This window comes from Mustela nivalis (genome assembly GCF_964662115.1).
Source record: "Mustela nivalis genome assembly, chromosome: 18".
Taxonomy (NCBI): domain Eukaryota; kingdom Metazoa; phylum Chordata; class Mammalia; order Carnivora; family Mustelidae; genus Mustela; species Mustela nivalis.
In genome coordinates, this window is record NC_139037.1 from 3,890,211 (window position 1) to 3,908,334 (window position 18,124).

Sequence of the window (18,124 nt, forward strand, 5' to 3'; positions counted from 1 at the left end):
AGAATTAAGGCCAGGCAGAGTGGTGCCAAAGGACAGAAGGCACGGTACTTCTGAGCTTGAAGCTCAAAGACTGACCGGTGCTGCAAAGACATCACTGCTGGTTCTCTAGCTCACCTTCTTTTAGAGCAAATGATCAGAAGCTGACGGTAGTAACAAACTTCTCGTCCAAACGCCTTCCTTCCAATTCATTATCATCATGTAATTCACTATTCAGATTCACTGACACAGCAGCCTTGCAGAGGACAGCTTCCTCAACCCACCCTTCTCACAGGGCTGGTGTGGCTGCCCAGAACAATGTAACTAGAACGGCCCAGAAGGCCAGAATGACTCCATTTCACATAAACGGCGTAAAACTGAAGCTGGTGTCTTCACTTTTTTACAGTTTAAACATTAGGTGGCTAAACTAAAATTCAACTTTCTCATGAAATCTGCTGATGTACAGAAAAACTGAGTGGTTAACAGCCTTTCTCGTGTTTCAAGACATACACAGTAGCTCACATATGTTGCCACAAATCATTCCAAAGAAACGATTTACAAACTCAGTGGCGACACTTGCATTGTAAACTTTTAAGTCAATATAAGATAGGATTATTTTTACATGTACTTTGTGCATCAAATTTTGTTTCACTAAAACTAGGATGTAGAGGTCATGTCACCACTTAAGTTCTATGAAAATACAAAGTAGGAACTCTCCTCGATTCTTAAGGCCCAGTAAGTGACCTGTAATCAACATTCTGATGCCACTGACGGAGTATCTGGTCCTCTTCCTCAACTACCCAGCATGTCCTGCAAGTGTTTTCGTTTTCTTTGTCACATCACTTTGGAAGAACACATCCTAGCTAGCTTGGTTATTTAATCAGCTGGAGGACAGCAAAGTGACCAAAATGTACCGCTGTCCATTGGCTACAGATAAACATAAGCTTTACAGGTAGAGGGCTCTCGATTCAGTTCTAGACGAAAGACACATCATAAATACCAGCAAGAACATATGCACACGTATACGGAAACTCTCCATCCACAGGCAGGGAGGGATTCTACAAACAGGTGCCACACCTCTCCAGCGGAAGGCATGCTACATCATCATAACCTTTGCTATTTTGGACAATTTGAAAAGGAAATGCAAAATATTTAAGAAATCATTTCCCAAGGAAGAGGTAAGTATAAATATAATTTATAAGCCACCAAAAAATGATCAATCACAAGGTATGTATTTGTTTATAAATACGGACACAGGAACTCATTTTTCTGAGCAGACCTGACTTGTCATGATTCTGCTGCTCTCCTGGAACAAATCTTAGGTATATAACTACTGTGCAGAACCACATATTCAGTAGGTTTTGACTAAAACTCGTAATAAATGGTATGACTAGGTGGTTCGATCTCCTCACGAAGATTTTTTAGAGCCGTCGAAGACCTCAGTCTACTTCCTCCTCTTTGCACTGGAATTCTGATTCATTTCATGTAGGTCTTCAGCCCGTGCCCACCATGACTTCCACTCTTTTAAAACAAAAGACACTGATATAAGATTTTAAAACCAAAAGGTAAGATACAAAATAGCTCTATTTGTGATTTGAAAGCATTTGACACATTCAGGTTTGGGATATGACAAATGTTTCTTAGTGAAAACCCAAGAAAAAGTAAAGGTTCATCACAAGGATCTACGCGTCACCACAAAGACCACAGGCGCTCCCCCAGCTGCGGGCGTCGCCAATCCCTGAGCTACTCGTGTTTGTCAAACTTACTCCCGAACATGGACAAATCTGGTATTTTGCAACCACTTTCAAATACAAGCTACTGAGATTTCAAGTTTCTTGTTCACGCCTCCTAGTTCAGCTGTTCCTACTGAAAAGTGCCAAATATTCCCTCTCAGACTGACAATAACTACACGCTGAAAGCCGGACCCCTCTGCGAGCCCACGCGGGTTTCTGTGTTGGTGTCCACCGTCCTGTGGGGCTGGGCAAGGCACTGAGCACGCCCAGACAAGTGCTCTTCCCTTCCAACTCCTCAGATCAAACTTACACTTCCGAAGAAGAGCTAATGGAACAAAACGCTGACCGTCTACACCAAGAAGGTGAAAGCAGAACCCACTCAACGGACAGTTACAACTCATCACGAGCTGCTGTATTTCCATTCAAAATGCCTTATACGGGGTTCTTACTCTCTGTTTACAGTAGGTGTTTCCTCGTTTGTATTTCACTGGTAGTTGTATAAAAATCAGGTGGCATTTATGAAGCACAGACTTAATGACAGGGCAGAGAATCCAGAAATGTGGGCATCCAAAATAAATGAGCCTGGGCTTCAAAAAAAAAAAAAAAAAATCGATTGTAGCTATTGGTATTACTCGAAGGACTCAGAACGGAAGAAGCTGACGTCTAAACTGCTCCCTTCTCCCTCTTTCTCTCAAGCTAATAAATATCATAATAAACGCAAAAAGTACTCTCTTGTTAGAACCAGTTAGATGCTTATGCTAATTTGAGGATAACCAACCTCAATCAAGAGCTCTTTTATTGGAAGGAGAATGTCACACCGTTCAACACGGCTTAAAACAAGTGAGCCTACGCTGAAAAGCATGCCCATTCAAGGGAAGTCTGCGGTAGTAGGTCTTACAACAAACGGAATACAGCTCATCATTTTTATACAGTAAACCTCTACAGAGCAGTGTGACCAAGGGGACACTTCCAAGCAGCACCACTTGACCCAAGTGCATGTGATCCCAAGAGGCATTTCGTGCCGGCGCCGCTGCGCGTGGTTTCACAGGAAGCACCGCTCACAAGTGTCGGCAGCTGCGTTCCAGATGTCTAAGGCCCCATAAAAAGGCTCAAAGAATCAAGTGTTTTACAAAGAGCTACACTTTCCCTCAGAATATGAAAACATCTTCTCAACCGGACTAATCTAATCAAACTACGATTAAGGAAGTAACCCTGCTGGGGCGGCCCTGCCTCAACTCCAACAGACTTGACCGCGCCCGGCATGGCGTTCCCCGCTAATACAAGGAGCCCAGAGCCGTGTTCGGGTTAACAGCAGACTTGAGCAGGTGAGATTTTAACAAATGTACAACACAGCAAACTATGTATCAAAACACATTTCAAGTCACGGGATCAAAATGTTCCAAAACCTTTAAAATGAAGTTTTTCTTATTTTAAATAAAGATTGGGAAAATTTCCTAGAAATGGGAGGTTTTTAGGAAGAAAAGTATTATTATAACGCCATCATTACTTTGAACTTGGAATGCACATTTTTAAAAGCATCCCACTGATGCATTTCTCATGTAGAGTTTTTAAAATAAAACTTTTAACATACTGATCTATACAAAGGTTTCTATCGTCTTATCACGTGACAGCTTTCTCTTACAATGAATACATTCCAGAAGTTGTAATAAAGAAATCATCTAACTTGAAAACGTATGTACATATGAAGCCCAGAATCCACGGCCTGCCAATTATCTTCTCATCCTGAGAGAACTCGAGACACCACGACTGTTCAGAAGAATGTGCGGATGGAACCGCGACCATCCGTAGAGGGCCGCGCAATCGGCAGCTCGCTCCTGCAACTGATCCTTCTCCCGGGGACAGACACTGCCCTGACGTTCCAAATGTTACACCCATAGGCTTCACAAAAAGCCTAACTGGGACAGCTGGTTCTACTTCCACTAGTGGGGCAAGACACTGCAGAGCTGTCTGCTGATCTCCCGGCAGCGTGAAACCGGATAGACCCCAGCTCCAGAGACACGAACACACGCACGCAGTCCCTGCGCGTCGGACTTCCTAGTTTAACTTAAAAACATCATGCAGCTGTTTTTACTGAAATCCATCCTACTTCTGAGCCTGAGCACTCAGAACAAAGCATCAACTCTGACCTAAATTGTTGCAGTTTTTCTTTTTCTGTCAAGAACTGACCTTGGTGTACTACAGCTGAGTAAAATCCATGGACTCAATCCAAAACAGGCGGTAATAAGGGAAAAAACCCAAATGCTTTCTTACACCCTAAGAAATACAGAAAAGAAACAGCGCCAAGGGAGTCCAAGTCACGGATTACGTAGCAAAGGTGCAGGGCAGCTGTTGCCGCGCATGGGACGGGTGCACTCGGCCCCCGGCTGCAGCAGATTACTGGATCAAAAGGGAAGGACGCGGAAACGCACTCTGTCAACAGAGAAGGACTGGGGACAGACACGGAGCACTCATTTCCCGTGAAGGCAGGACCCCCAACCTGCCTGCACTGTGCTTAAGCACCATTTCCTTCCAGACAGAGAGCATTTAAGGCACAGACATTCCCGAGAAATTCCCCTTAACACACCGGTCACCGACTACTGCTCTGAGGAACAAGCTAGCACACAGTTTCTCAGCCCAGACAGCCTCAAGCTTATTCAACAGGGGCAGAGCTCTGCTCCCACCTTCACTTCCAACCTCAATCTTTTGAACTATACCTGCGATCTTTATGGCTACGGGATCCTCTGAAACTGGAACGAGCCCTTCTTTGACTTCAATCTGTTTTTCAGAGACCAGGGGAGATGTGGCAGGAGGGGAATACTTAGTTTCCACAGAAGCCACGGGTGAGGAGGAAGAGGGCTTAGAATCATGAAAAAGACTGGCCCATGACTTAGGCTGGCTCGCGGGAGCGGTGCCCGCCGCAGAGGCCGGGGCGTCGGCAGCAGGGGAAGCGCTCTCGGCTTTAGTGGGGTCCGAGTCCGTGCTTTCCACAGTGTGCAACTCAACTCCATTGGCAGCTGAGCCCTCACCGGAGGATTCAAGTATTTGTCCATTAGCAACTCCAAGGTTTTCAGTAGTATGAGTTCCCATGTAAGGCTGAGCCACCGCTGTCCTCAACAGGCTGTCCCTGCCAGCCTCCACGGAGAGGCAGGACTGTTCCAAGTCAGCCCCATGGCAGCCCTCGGGCTGCTGCCCTGCAGTCCTGGCATCGCCATCGAGGGCTCCGGGGAAAGGCCCACCAGGCACAGCGTCGCTGACGAAGTCCGTGGAATCCTGAAGGCTGTCACAAGTCCTGGGTGTCCCTGATAGGGGCACATCGCCCACGAACTCCGCATCCTCTGAGCCTACGCTGTGCGGGACCGCCGGATTGGTGTGGCCATTGACAAGGGCTTCCGTGGGAAGACCACCCTCACCACCATCTTTCAAGTAACTGTAATATCCTGGGGGACGTTTTTTCTTCTTTTTACGCTCCCTTTGTCCAAGACCACCCGCAACACCATCGCTCTCTAAAGCCTCCACCTCCGCGCCCGAACTGCCATCCAGGGCAAGAGCAGAGCCTGGGTACTGGCAGTCCACGGCGCCATAGGTCGCTTCTTTATCGAGGTCATCAGGGGTCTTTTTGGAAGTTGTGCAGCTGAGAATAAACTCAGGGGCCTGAGGATTCAGTGTGCTGGAAATACTGTAGCTGGGGGCTCTCGGCAAAGCGCCACTGGGCTCAATCACTTCATTAACACCAAACTCAATTCTCTGATATTCTTGTCCTGTTTAGAAAGAAAACGATCAGTAAATACAGCATCAGTTAAGAGCACAGTTACGCAAACTATAAAAGTCTCTATAATTAATCATTTCCTTTTTGAAACTAAACCCTTAAAGCTGTCTTCTAATTAACACAGCTATGACATTTCATTTCTGTGACAAATAATTAGCCAAAAATAAGTAGTGACTATAAAACCTTATTTAATTTTAGAGCTACAAAAACCAGAAGCCCATATTCATTTTCCACTCTCAGGGTAGCTAAGGGAGACTTTTAGAAAGTGGAAATTCAAATGAAATTATAATAAAAAGCAAATCATATTCTGCCTGTTTACAAACACCCCTCAATGAAATCTAACTTTATTGGCTTACTTTCTGAGACTAGGGTACAGGTATTTTGGACAACTTAAAAAGAAAACCATGTCCACTAACTCAGGGATTTAAAGTCATTACTATATTTATGGCTTCCCTAATTAGTGTAATTTAGTGATTCAGAAAGTCTGCACCACACCAGGACCCGCGCTCTCTGCAGAGGTGCTCCTCGGAGGCAGCACTCTCGAATCCGCCATCCCGTGACCTCTTCCTGCAACCTTTGCTGCAGCGTGCAGACGGCCTCCCGTGAACACACGAACTGTGCCCAAAATCAGCTCCTAGTGGACCAACTCCAAGGATGGTGGCCACACTTCCAAAAACACCAAAGGACAATTAGGACTGCAAACTTTTTAAAAAATTTCTTTGGAACCCTTTGATACTTCCCACCAACTGGCTAGCAAGAGTACAGACCATCTATACAGTCCATCCACTCCAAAATGTACATTTTTTCATAGTTCACATGTCTGAATTAGGTTAAGTTGTAGAATCAGCTGCATCTTTCAAGAGACGTCAAGCACCAGTGTCATCGTGTACCTGATGAAACAGTTATAAATCCAGACATTAAGGGAAGGACACATGCCTTCTCATTTATCCGGAATGCATAACTGCACATGTCTCCGAGTCTAGCACAAGAGGCCAACTTCTCAAGGCAAGTATTCCAAAATAAACAAATAAACCAATCAATAAAATCATACTACCAAGAGAACTGTGCTCTACTACAAATAACTGAATACTTTTGACCTTGGCAGTCTTTCAACAAACAGCCCGAGGGGCCCGTCGTGTGCAAGACAGCTGGGGACAGGGATGCCACCGGTCCCCTAATTCTTCCTCGGCTTTTTGACCACACCTCAGGGGGTGGGGCTGCACCTTCCAGACAACAAGAAGTTCCTGGAAAAGGGGGACTAATGACCCCCACACCTGACAGTACACTGTCACACAGATACCAATATGAACATCTGAATCCATTCGCCTCTGAGCACTGCTTTTTTTCCCTTGTTTTGAGAAGAATCACTAAGGAGAAATGATGTTCTCTTTTATCACACCTAAAAGTAAAGTGTTCGTTTGATTTCAGGCACCACCTGTCCCACGATGCTTCGAGGGTGCAATGCCACTCCACGGACGGACGTGGATGTGTGTGAGGCAAGGAAGAACACTCCCCGTGGGGAGGCACCCTTTGCAGACGGTGGCGCACGCTGTGAAATCAGAACAGACATTAGTATGCTTTGTGGCATGCAGCTTGTGCAAGATCTTGATTATTTCCAACAGACACAGTGCCTTTCACATTTCAATCCTTTATCTTATCATATCACAGAATATTCTAGAACAGGAAAGGACATTAATGGAAACATTATGCTATGGTTATTTCCAAAACATCTACCCCGTAGAGGGTCTGACTGTACCACCGAAAGGCGGAGAGTCCTGCCCAGAACAGTCCCTCTTCTCATCCACAGCACGTTTCATGGACATATGTGCACCGCACAGCAGAGGAGTCAGCACGAAGCCCAATCTGTGGGCTGAAGGCGTGGTGAAAGCCTGCAAACCCAGGCTTGAAACACACAGTCGACGCATCAGGTGAATGGGGCCTCAGTGCAGACAGTGGGGTTGCTGGGGGAAGGAAAACCAGGTCAAATAAAACAAAGCCGTCCTAATATAGCATTCTGATAGGCGTGCTCCCTGCGGCGCCCAGGGTGCTGGACGGGCCACATGGCCTGCAATGCTTGGGGGCCCCCAGAGACTATGTGCCCATCGCTGTCTGGGAAGTGCTGCTTAAGTGGCTTCCTTGGCTGATTTCTCCAGTTAACAGAGCACCTAGCTATGTGCCGAGTGCTTATTATCACAGAGGGTACGAGATTAGTCCGGTGAAGTCCCGGGAGTGACAGCGAGGAGCAGAAACACACCTCGGACCGAAGCTGACAGTGCAGAGGCAGGGCAAGAGAAGGCCTTAACAGCTTCCCAGAAAGGATGCTTCCCGATATAGGAAAGAGCAACAATTTCAGTCAGAAGCCACAGGGAAGTCCGTGGAACTGGCAGGAGACCTGGCTAGAGAGGTGGGGGGAGTCCATTCCAGCTCTAGGATTGGACTAAAAAAAGCAGAGCTATAAAAGGCACGCCGTGATGAGGAGCCCTGAAAGGGCTCTCGCTGTAGCTCCCCGCGGTGGGCGGGAGAACAAATCATCCTAATCATTCACCCAAAAACACACTGACGGTTTACAACATTCCAGAAGTACAGTGTGTAGCTGCTGAGCACAGAGAAATGGGTAATCCTGATCCCCGCCACCCAGAGCCCAACTGTCTGAAGAGGGAGGCAGACCCGTTACCGGCCAGCGGGACAGGCACTGTGAAAGGAATAAACGTCACAGAAACACGAGAGAACAGGAAAGGCCCCAGAGAAATGAGCCTTTAAGCTGCCCTGTTGCTGGCAGCGTGAGCCGGGGGCCGGATCCCAGCTGTGGTTTCGGCAGATGAAAAGATGGACTTGAGAGAAGAGACCAGGGAGAAGAGGAGCCGTGAGGCAGGAGCTAAGCCGAGAAGACAGCCTAAAAGGAGGGGTGTGGCGTAAGGAAGGGAGGGAGAAGCCACGGAGAGGAGCTGATGGAGACTCCAACCTGCAGCCTGGGCCCTGGGAAGTCGGCGAGACCGTGACCCGAACAAGAGAGAAAGGAGCCACACAAACGGGAAAGCGCCGAGTGAGCCACCGCAGCGCGCTTCCTACGCGCCAAGCACTCGGGGCCCGACGGCAGCAGACTCGGCGAGCACGGGCTCCCAAGCTGGCCAGCCAGGCGGGGCGTCCGCACCCCTCCAGCTCACTCCCTTGCACTCTTATCCTCAGCCACCACTAGAACTGCTCCTTCTTTTTCTTCTTTTTTTTAAACATTATTTATTTATCTATTTGACAGAGAGAAAGGGCGAGAGCACACAAGCAGGGGGAGCAGCAGAGAGAGGGAGAAGCAGGCCCCCACTGAGCAGGCAGCCCAAAGTGGGGCTCGATCCCAGGACCCCGGGATCATGATCCGAGCTGCATGCAGACACGGAACTGACTGAGCCACCCAGTCGCCCCCAGCACTGCTCTCTCCTTCAGCCTCCCAGATCACGGTTTCCTCCAAACCGCTAAGGACATTAGATGCTGTCGAGTCTCCGGCTGTACTGTACATAAAGAGTCTGGACAGGTTCTTCAGGTTTATGTTTAAATTATAATGAAAACCCCGTTCACAGGTCTGACCATGCTAATGAAAGAGGGAACCAGGCCCCTGGCTCTCAAAGCAAAGGGTCTCCAGCTGCTTCTCCAAGCCCAGCAAGGGCCTTTAATGATCCACACAGAGCACGAGGCCCCACAGCTCTGACGGACCCACGCCCCGGCCTTCTGCAGCACGAAAGCAAGCCGCCAGTCCTCAACCGCACAAAATCACTGCATCTCAGTGAGCACTGTCCCCAGTAATGAGCTCTGTATCTGGGACAGACACCAGAAAAGTAACAGACCAGGAAGTAAAAAGGTCCTCTGACTTCCCGAGAACATTAAGGAACATATTGGGACAGAAATGAAAACTGCAGAGCAGATCGGAGCTGTTGGCTGAGATCACCAGCTCTGCCGGCGGCAGCCTCCACAACCAGAAGAAAGGCCACTGGAGAACTTTTACCAAAACCGCTGGCTATAAAGGACACACGTGTGCCACTGACAATGGTCAAGAAAAAACAGTATCAAACAACTATGTCCATACTTAAACCTGAAACATCTAACAGTCTGAAGCACAGAATATACTTCCTTAATCAAAATGATTCAGAGATCAAACATGCTAGTTTACAGCGAAAACCTCAAGCGGTCAAGGAACATTTACTGGGAAAGTATGAAGCAGGAGGAAGCCGTGACTTCCGAAGAGCCGGCCCACGCAGCACACGGGGCCAGAAAGCGCATCGGGGAGACAAAGGAGAGAACCAGCTTACCGTCGGGGAGCTCGTCGGGATCTTGGGGGCCACACAGAACTGTTCCACTGTATGGAGGAAGCTGCGCAGGGAAGTGGAAAACAAATTTTAACTCAACAAAATGTTCAAACCCAACACATTCTTTTTCATTAAACTCTTTATCCATTCAACTTTTCTCAAGACATTTTTTTTTAAACCAAAATAACATAGGCAGTAAAATTAAATCACCTTCATTTAAGATAAAAAGTAACACAGGAATGATTTTTAAAATTGTCCTTAAGATCCAAAAATGAGGCAAAAAATGAAAATAAAGATTCCAATGGACATGTAAGTCAACTACAATAAAATGTCACAGTAAGCCTTTCCTTTCATAGGATGTTAGAAAATGCCCACAGATACCACAGCCACTTGCCCTGGACCACTAAGAGAGGTGAGTCCTAGTGACCCCATGTCTGTCACCCCTGCGGCACTGCACGTCTGCCCGGAAGGACAGGCCAGACTTCTCGTGCCCACCTGAGAACTGCTGTGCACGGGTGTCCTCAGCTGATTTCCCCAATAAACTCTTAGCAGGTCGATTCAATGGTCACAGTAAAGAAGTTCTGTACCCCAGGGAATGAATGACAAGTAAGAACCTGAGGAAACACAGGGCAGTTCAAAACCAAAGGCTTGCAGGGATGGGAGCTGCACGTTGTCCACTGGGGGGCGCTGGGGGTCTCCCTGCCGGCACCAAAGCCTAGGGCTACACAGGGGCCTTGCACCCGCGGCACAAAAGCCACTCCAACACTCACACAGTGCTCCAGCATTCACTGCGGGCACAGACACTTGGAGCAAAAAAGGTGCGTCTGAGCACCAGTCAGGTTCCTCTCCCCCTGCAGTCACTCAGGAAGTCTGGCAAACTCCCGGATGCAGAATGCCTTCTCTCCTGCTCTCAGTGACACTACGCTGCTCCTGGTGATGGAAATCTATGCAACTGTGAGGCAGTAAAAGTACTTGGGTTTTTTTTTGTTTGTTTTTTGTTTTTTGTTTTAAATCAAGCTGCATTTGCACAAATTGTCTTAAGTGGCAGAGGCAGGACCTGAAAACGGACTCTGGACCCCAGGAGACCCCAGGCAACACTGCCATTTTCTTTCTGTGTTTACAAAACTTACTCAGAGTTACTAAGCTAGTAGGCAACTGTAGGAATTAGTGTGGGAGGGAGTTCAGGTACAAAAGAGGGGAGTGCATGTGTCTTCCTTACTCTGCAGGCACTTGGCACCTTTAATTCAACAAACCTCCACCATTTAGAAGATGCCCCCAAGACTGTGGTAAATGTGTATTTATGACAGAAAATTGCTCAAAGTTCCCTCTTTAACTATATAGCTGCTTCTAAGAATAAAAAATTATAAAATCAAACTCACACAATGAACTCAAGGTGAGCAATGTAAACTGAAATCCAGTTATATTAGATGCACAGTAAAATCAACTTAATCTGAAAACAGCGCTACGGTCTTGTGAAGTCAGTACTCGGGCCCTTTGATTCGGAAGGTAATATTTTGAACAAATATGTATGATAGCCCTTATTTTTGCAATCTAACAAAAAAACAAAACACAGAAACTCAAATTAAAAAAAAGAAATGACAACTGGCCTGACACCCGCGAAAGCTGAGGCAGGGGAGCGGGGAGCCACAGGGTCAGGACTTCCACCACTAGCCACCAGTAGATACGCACGTCCTGGATGTCTAACACACAGTATGCAGATTACAGACAGCAAACCTTATTATAAACTTTAAGCCTGCAAAGAAGCCAGGTTTTAACGGTTCCCACTATAAGAAAGAGTAATTATGTGAGACTATAGCTAACGTCACAGCAGTAATCCTGCAACCAAAATGTGTTCGAATGATCAAACCAGTACACTGGAAACGTAAACACAATCAATCTAATAATATTTCATAAACTAAACGGTGTGTTTTAAAGTCTTTTTGGCACTGCCACTATTTGTTCTTACCCTCATGAACCTTAAATCTCTCCTATGAAATCCCATGAAGACACAAACCGCCGAGAACAGCAGTGCGCCCACAGCGGAACCACGCGATCCTGGGCTTGCGTGTTCAGTGACACGTTAAAGGATGTGTTGCCTCAAATGTTGCATTCTGGAAGGCTCAAGAACAATGAGCTTTCTCTCCTTATTTCTGAACACTAATGACATGATTATGGCTAGGGTTCAAAATATGCTTGTCCAATAAATTGACAGCTTTTTTTCCAGTTGGAAGAATTCACCTTTAAATCGCGATGGCTTATAAACTGGAATACAGCTTTAGAAAATGTATGTCACCTTTAAATTTTTATTAGGATCACATAAAGAAAGCAGCTGATGGGGCGCCTGGGTGGCTCAGTGGGTTAAAGCCTCTGCCTTCGGCTCAGGTCATAATCCCAGGGTCCTGGGATCGAGCCCCGCATCCGGCTCTCTGCTCCGTAGGGAGCCTGCTTCCTCCCTTCTCTCTCTCTCTCTGCCTGCCTCTCTGCCTACTTGTGATTTCTCTCTCTCTGTCAAATAAATAAAATCTTAAAAAATAATAATAATAATCAGCTGAGGTTATTTCTTCGATTCTTTTTTTTTTTTTTAAGATTTTTTATGTATTTATTTGACAGAGAGAGAAATCACAAGTAGGCAGAGAGGCAGGCAGAGTGAGAAAGGGAAGCAGGCTCCCCATTGGGCCTGATCCCAGGACCCTGAGATCATGACCTGAGTAGAAGGCAGAGGCCCAACGCACTGAGCCACCCAGGCGCCCCTCTTCTAATTCTGTTAAACTTCTGACCACCCTATCTGGCCAGTGGCAAGCTTTCAAACAAGCAAACTAAAGAGTTCAAAACTCAACTGAGAGGACCAGGACTTCAGCTAAAAGGTAGAATGTTTCTACATTTTAACACCTGCTGATTCTCAAATTTTGTTTTATCAGTTCTTGGCCCCAAATAGAGACAAAATGTTTTCTCAAGTCCCTCAAAGCCAAAGAAATATATGAAGTCCAGGGAGGGGTTCTCGTTTGTGCCAGAAGCACAGGGCGGGAGCAGTGCCGGTCAGGGCTGAAGTCATGTTCAGCAAGATAAAAGGCCCAGCCAGTGACATCACAGTGTGGGGAAGAGGACATCACTCCCACACCCACCGATGCAGCCACACGTTACCCCGTGAAACAGTCTGTGTCCCCTGTGATTATATTATTAGCACACTCCAGACTCCTGAACTATAATAATTACAATACTGAGAAAGATAGCTTGGCCCAGTCACTTAATTAGCCTGAGTTTCCTTTTTCCGAGTTATAGGACCGACCATATGTGATTTTGATAGAAACATCTGTCAATGCATACTCAAAAGCAAAAACACAGAAGACCCCAAAATGAGCAAGACTTAGATTTCTGGCTATAATTAATTCTGATAAGACAGAGTCACTGTTTCTGCAATAAAAAGTTCAATGTAACTTTACCACCAACAGCTTTATCCTCTTGGTTTGCTATCCACTATATACTCCTCCATACACTAGTGATTTCCCAACATTTCTGTGAGATGACTAGACAACCTCCATTTTCTCATTTAAGAAAGCACAATGCAGGGTACCTGGGTGGTTCAGTGGGTTAAGCCTCTGCCTTCGGCTCAGGTCATGATCCCAGGGTCCTAGAATCGAGCCCCACATCGGGCTCTCTGCTCAGCGGGGAGCCTGCTTCCCCCCTTTTCTCTCTGCCTGCCTCTCTGCCTGCTTGTGATCTGTCTGTCAAATACATAAATAAAATCTTTAAAAAAGCAAGCAAGCACGCACTACGCAATGGAGGAAACTGCCCAAAATTGTCTGGCCTGCTTACGAAGCAGTGATGAAGGAGCCCAGCTTGTTCAGACTTCAATATGGTACCTTTTCCACTTTCACATCACAGGAAAACCCAAGGTTTTATTCTGACACTTACTTGCAAACAGGCACTCACAAACCCACACACTTGAAATGCAAATGCACACACTTGAAAAAAGCTTTTGTAAAACATAAGTTGGGCTTTATAATTTTTTAAAACCGTAACTATAAAAAGCACAAACTGTCCTATTCCTGGCAGGTGCCCCTGTATATTACCACAATTAGGCAACAGAAATGATTTAAAATTCAAACCATTAGAAGAGTATATAAGAGTAGAATCTCAGGTAACACTAATGGTTGGGAAATATGGGATCTGGTTATATTTTGCCTAATTAACTTTTGTTTTTTCTGTTTTTTTGTTTTTGGTCAGGAAACACTAAACTTCAAGCCTTATTCTACAGAATCTAAAATGTGCAGATACATTTTATTGCCTTAGGAAATACAATATATAATTTAGCTTCCCGGTTCCCTGGCTCATATCCTTATATTCCTTAAAATCTTAACTGTTACCATCAATGAACACAAAACAGACGGAGATCGCAAGGAACTGGATTTATTCTTTACTCGTTTTCTAAAATAAAATCTGATATAAGCTTTGTCTTTTTTGATTTCTTCCCTTTTCCTAAAATGAAACAGGAGAAACGAATAAATCCTTCACTCATCTGTGCAGCTGAACTAACACTTTCAACACGCTGTCATCTAATCCTTCCTCCACAGCTCCAGAAAGAGCTTAAGAGTTCCAGAAGCCGAGGTAAAGCAGAAGGACTGGCCAAGGCCACACGCAGCGCTGGCCCTGTGGCTCCTAATCTAAGGAGTCAGCCTCTCCTGTTCCAGTTTCGAAAAATAAAAGAACTCCGTGCAAAAGCACTTCACACACGTGCAAACCTACCATGGACATTTATTAGGGGATCTAAGTGGCCAGTTAAGGCCTCATTAAAGTCAAGTACAGTTGTACTTGATTCGCTCGCACCTACTCCCCGTCATCCCCCAGCCCCCGGCCCCCTTCTCTTCGATGCAATCTGAACAGTTTTCACATTTACAACGCGAATGGGAACACACAGTCCAGGTAAGCTGTTATTAATTTAAGATGGATACCATTACTCACGTAAAGAGTGGACCTAAAAGGAGACTAGTATTTAGTATGTATTTAGTATTTAGTATGGTATTTTGAATGCCAAAATACACCAAAATCATGCTTAGGAAAACTATCATAAAGATTCTAATTCTCCTATCAATTAACCCATAATTTTAACATAATTCCCACTGAAATTTCAATAGGATTGTTCATGAAACCTGACCTGCTGTTCATAAATTCCCAAGGAAGAGTTAAGGATGAGGGAGGATCGGGGCGCCTGGGGGGGCTCAGTCGTGAGGTGTCTGCATTCAGCTCAGGTCATGATCCTAGGGTCCTAGGATCGAGCCCCATCTCCCTCTCCCACTCCCCCTCCTTCTGTTCCCTCTCTCGCTGTGTGTCTTTCTCTGTCAAATAAATAAATAAAATCTTTTAAAAAAAAAGAAAAAGAAAAAGGATGAAGGAGAATCAAAACACTTCTGAATAAGTATAAGAGGGTATGTGCTCTCCCAGAAGATGGATTATAGAGCTGCAACCATTAAAACGAGTGGTAAGGACACAGAGACAAAGCAGGAGGGCCACGGCCACGGACACTGCAACTAATGGCCCAGCGCTCAGCAAGTGACGCTGGGACCACTCACCGCCGCCGCGGGAGAAGCCGTATCAGGGCCGCACCTCACAGACATAGCAAAATCCACCCCAACTGCACCATACACTACAGTGGAAACAAAACCTTAAAACTTTTGGAAGAAAACCAGTGTCTTTATTACCTCAGACAAAGAAAGTATTTCTTTTCTTTTTTTTTTTTTTTTAAAGATTATTTATTTATTTGACAGAGAGAGATCACAAGTAGGCAGAGAGGCAGGCAGAGAGAGAGAGGAGGAAGCAGGCTCCCTGCTGAGCAGAGAGCCCGATGCGGGACTCGATCCCAGGACCCTGAGATGACCTGAGCCGAAGGCAGCGGCTTAACCCACTGAGCCACCCAGGCACCCAAGAAAGTATTTCTTAAAGACATTTACAAACCACGAGGAAAAAAAGCCAATGCATTTGACATTTAAATTAAAAACGTACTTCCCTTATGCAGCAAAAGAGATAAAAGTGCATCATATGTGAAGTTCAAAAGCCCTCATGCTAGAACGAGATGCCTGTAACATGCAAAACCAAAGACCACTAATCATATAAGTAACAAGAAAAAGACAAGCCACTTAATAAAAAATGTGGACAGTGGAGACAAGCTTAATTCAAGAAGTGGAAATCTGTATCATCAATGGGCACGGGCAAGTAATGAACTAGTTCTCAACTATGTCACCTGAGAACTGTTCACAATGAGAATCCATTCATATCCATCAGACTAACAACATTTTTAAATATGCCTATACTAAGAAGCAAGAATGTTTTCTTCAAATGAGACAGTGAGAACGCTTGTGCACTGCTGATGGGGATGCAGCCTGCTACGCGCTTTGACAGCAGAGCAGCGGTCTCCAGCAGAACTACAGATGCTTACTCCTTTCCCGCTGACCAGTTCCATTCCTAGGGCCAAAGCCTGGAGAAATCCACAGAGGCACGTAAAATATGTTTACTGCAACATTTCTGTAACTGTGTACCAACTAAAGACCGCAATGGTCCTTGTGAGGAGATAAGGCAAATGAGCTGTGGCAGCTGTTGAGAGCTGTTCTACCAGCAGTACTTAGCAATTAAAATCAAAGAACAAAAAACAAAACGTATCACACAGATAGAGCAAACAATACGTTAGTATGAAATAAACCTCAAAACAATGAACGCACACTTGACCCTGGACACCATGGGTTTCAAATGTGCAATCCACTTCGCAGGCAGATTTTTTTCTATAAATACAGTATAACACTATAAACGTATTTCCTCTTATTATTTTCCTAACATTTTCTTTTCTCCAGCTTATATTCTAAGAATAACCACATAACATTTGTAACACATAAAATGTGCTAATCAACTGTTCTTATGATCAGTAAGGCTTCTGATCACCAACAGGCTATTAGTAGTTAAGCTCTGGGGGCATCAAAAGTTACACACAGATTTTCAAATGAAGCGGGTTTGGCACTCCTAACCCCTGCGTATGAAACCATTTATCCTTTAAACCACATAAAAAATTACGATGTTACTATCTGCTGACATCCCTGTGTGCAGTAGAAGGTGAAAACCATAGTCAGTAAACAATACCAACTCAGCAGAGCTGTTCCTTCTGCGGAGGGAGCGGAACGAGAGGGGAGAGGGACACAAAGAAGGCTTCAACTGTGTCTGTGACGTCTCTGCTGTACAAACACAGCAAAAGTTCACTATCAGTCAAATCTGGTGGTGGGTTTGGGCATTTCTATTAGTTTCTTTTCTATACATTTCTGTACAGCGGGTTTATCACAAAAGCATAAATTTTTAAAAAATCAAAACTAAAACATAACCAGTAATTTTATCTACACACATACTCAATAAAACGTCTTACCTCAACCGAAGAGCGAGGAGTCACGAAGAACTGATTGAATTCATCAGGGCTGAAATCTCCGAAGATATACTGGAAAAGAAAAAAAAAAGTCACTGATCACATAAAATATCCAATTTATATACTTTCAGGGAAAATGCTACATATTATACCAATGCTATGAAATGTGTAGGCTAGGAGCCCAATACCCTTTTTTAAGTAAATAAATCAAAGGTCTGCATAATGGAGATCTACAATTACATAAAAGAAAATACTACTGAGCCTTTTCATAAATTGTCAGAGAACCCTGTGAAATCGATACGCTGACTTTGAAACACTGTACACCACACCTGTCAGCAGAGTCCTGCCTGAAGGACAACTTTCTGGCTCACAGACACCTCCAGGTGCCCCGTTCGCCTTTCTGCTGACTCATTCACTACCCCCACGCCAGCGTTCTCTGCCACACGCACCACCGGAAAGCAGAAAACGTGGTTCACAGTGTTCACATGGGAAGACAGAGTTATCCAAAAAAAAAAAAGGAGAAAGAAAAAAAGAAAGAAAAATGCTGATGATCCTGATGAACGAGCTTTAAGATAAATATACATGTACTTTTATCCTGAAAGTTCATTTAAATAAGCACATTATTGAACAGACACAGGTATAGTTGTAAACCCTTCACACAACTCTGAACGCTGACTTCGTGGGAAAACAACCAGTTCAATGGCAGAAGCAAGTGTGGCAGGTGCCCAGTGGCTCATTTTCTCCCGGAGCTTTAAAAACTAAGTCACTGACAAGAATCAGGATGACTAGATTTCTACAACAGAGAACCGCTCACTGAATTATTCATTCATCTAGTCAATAATTATTTAGAGCCTACTAACACCATGCACAAAGATCAGTACTGGGGATAAAAATGGTTAAGCAGGGGCACCTGGGAGGCTTAGTGGATTAAGCCTCTGCCTTCGGCTCAGGTCATGATCCC

The 18,124-nt window shown here is 45.2% G+C and overlaps 1 protein-coding gene across 1 annotated transcript in view; it reads right to left on the reverse strand.

Moving 5' to 3' along the window:
- The window catches only part of USP10 (ubiquitin specific peptidase 10), a gene marked incomplete at its 5' end in the record, with an annotated part of 71,425 nt that overhangs the window by 22,415 nt on the left and 30,886 nt on the right, over positions 1-18,124 (reverse strand). The window contains 3 exons of the mRNA XM_082712001.1: positions 4,424-5,467; positions 9,771-9,831; positions 17,167-17,235. Coding sequence (XP_082568127.1) covers positions 4,424-5,467; positions 9,771-9,831; positions 17,167-17,235 — 1,174 coding nt within the window. The remainder of the gene's footprint in view (positions 1-4,423; positions 5,468-9,770; positions 9,832-17,166; positions 17,236-18,124) is intronic.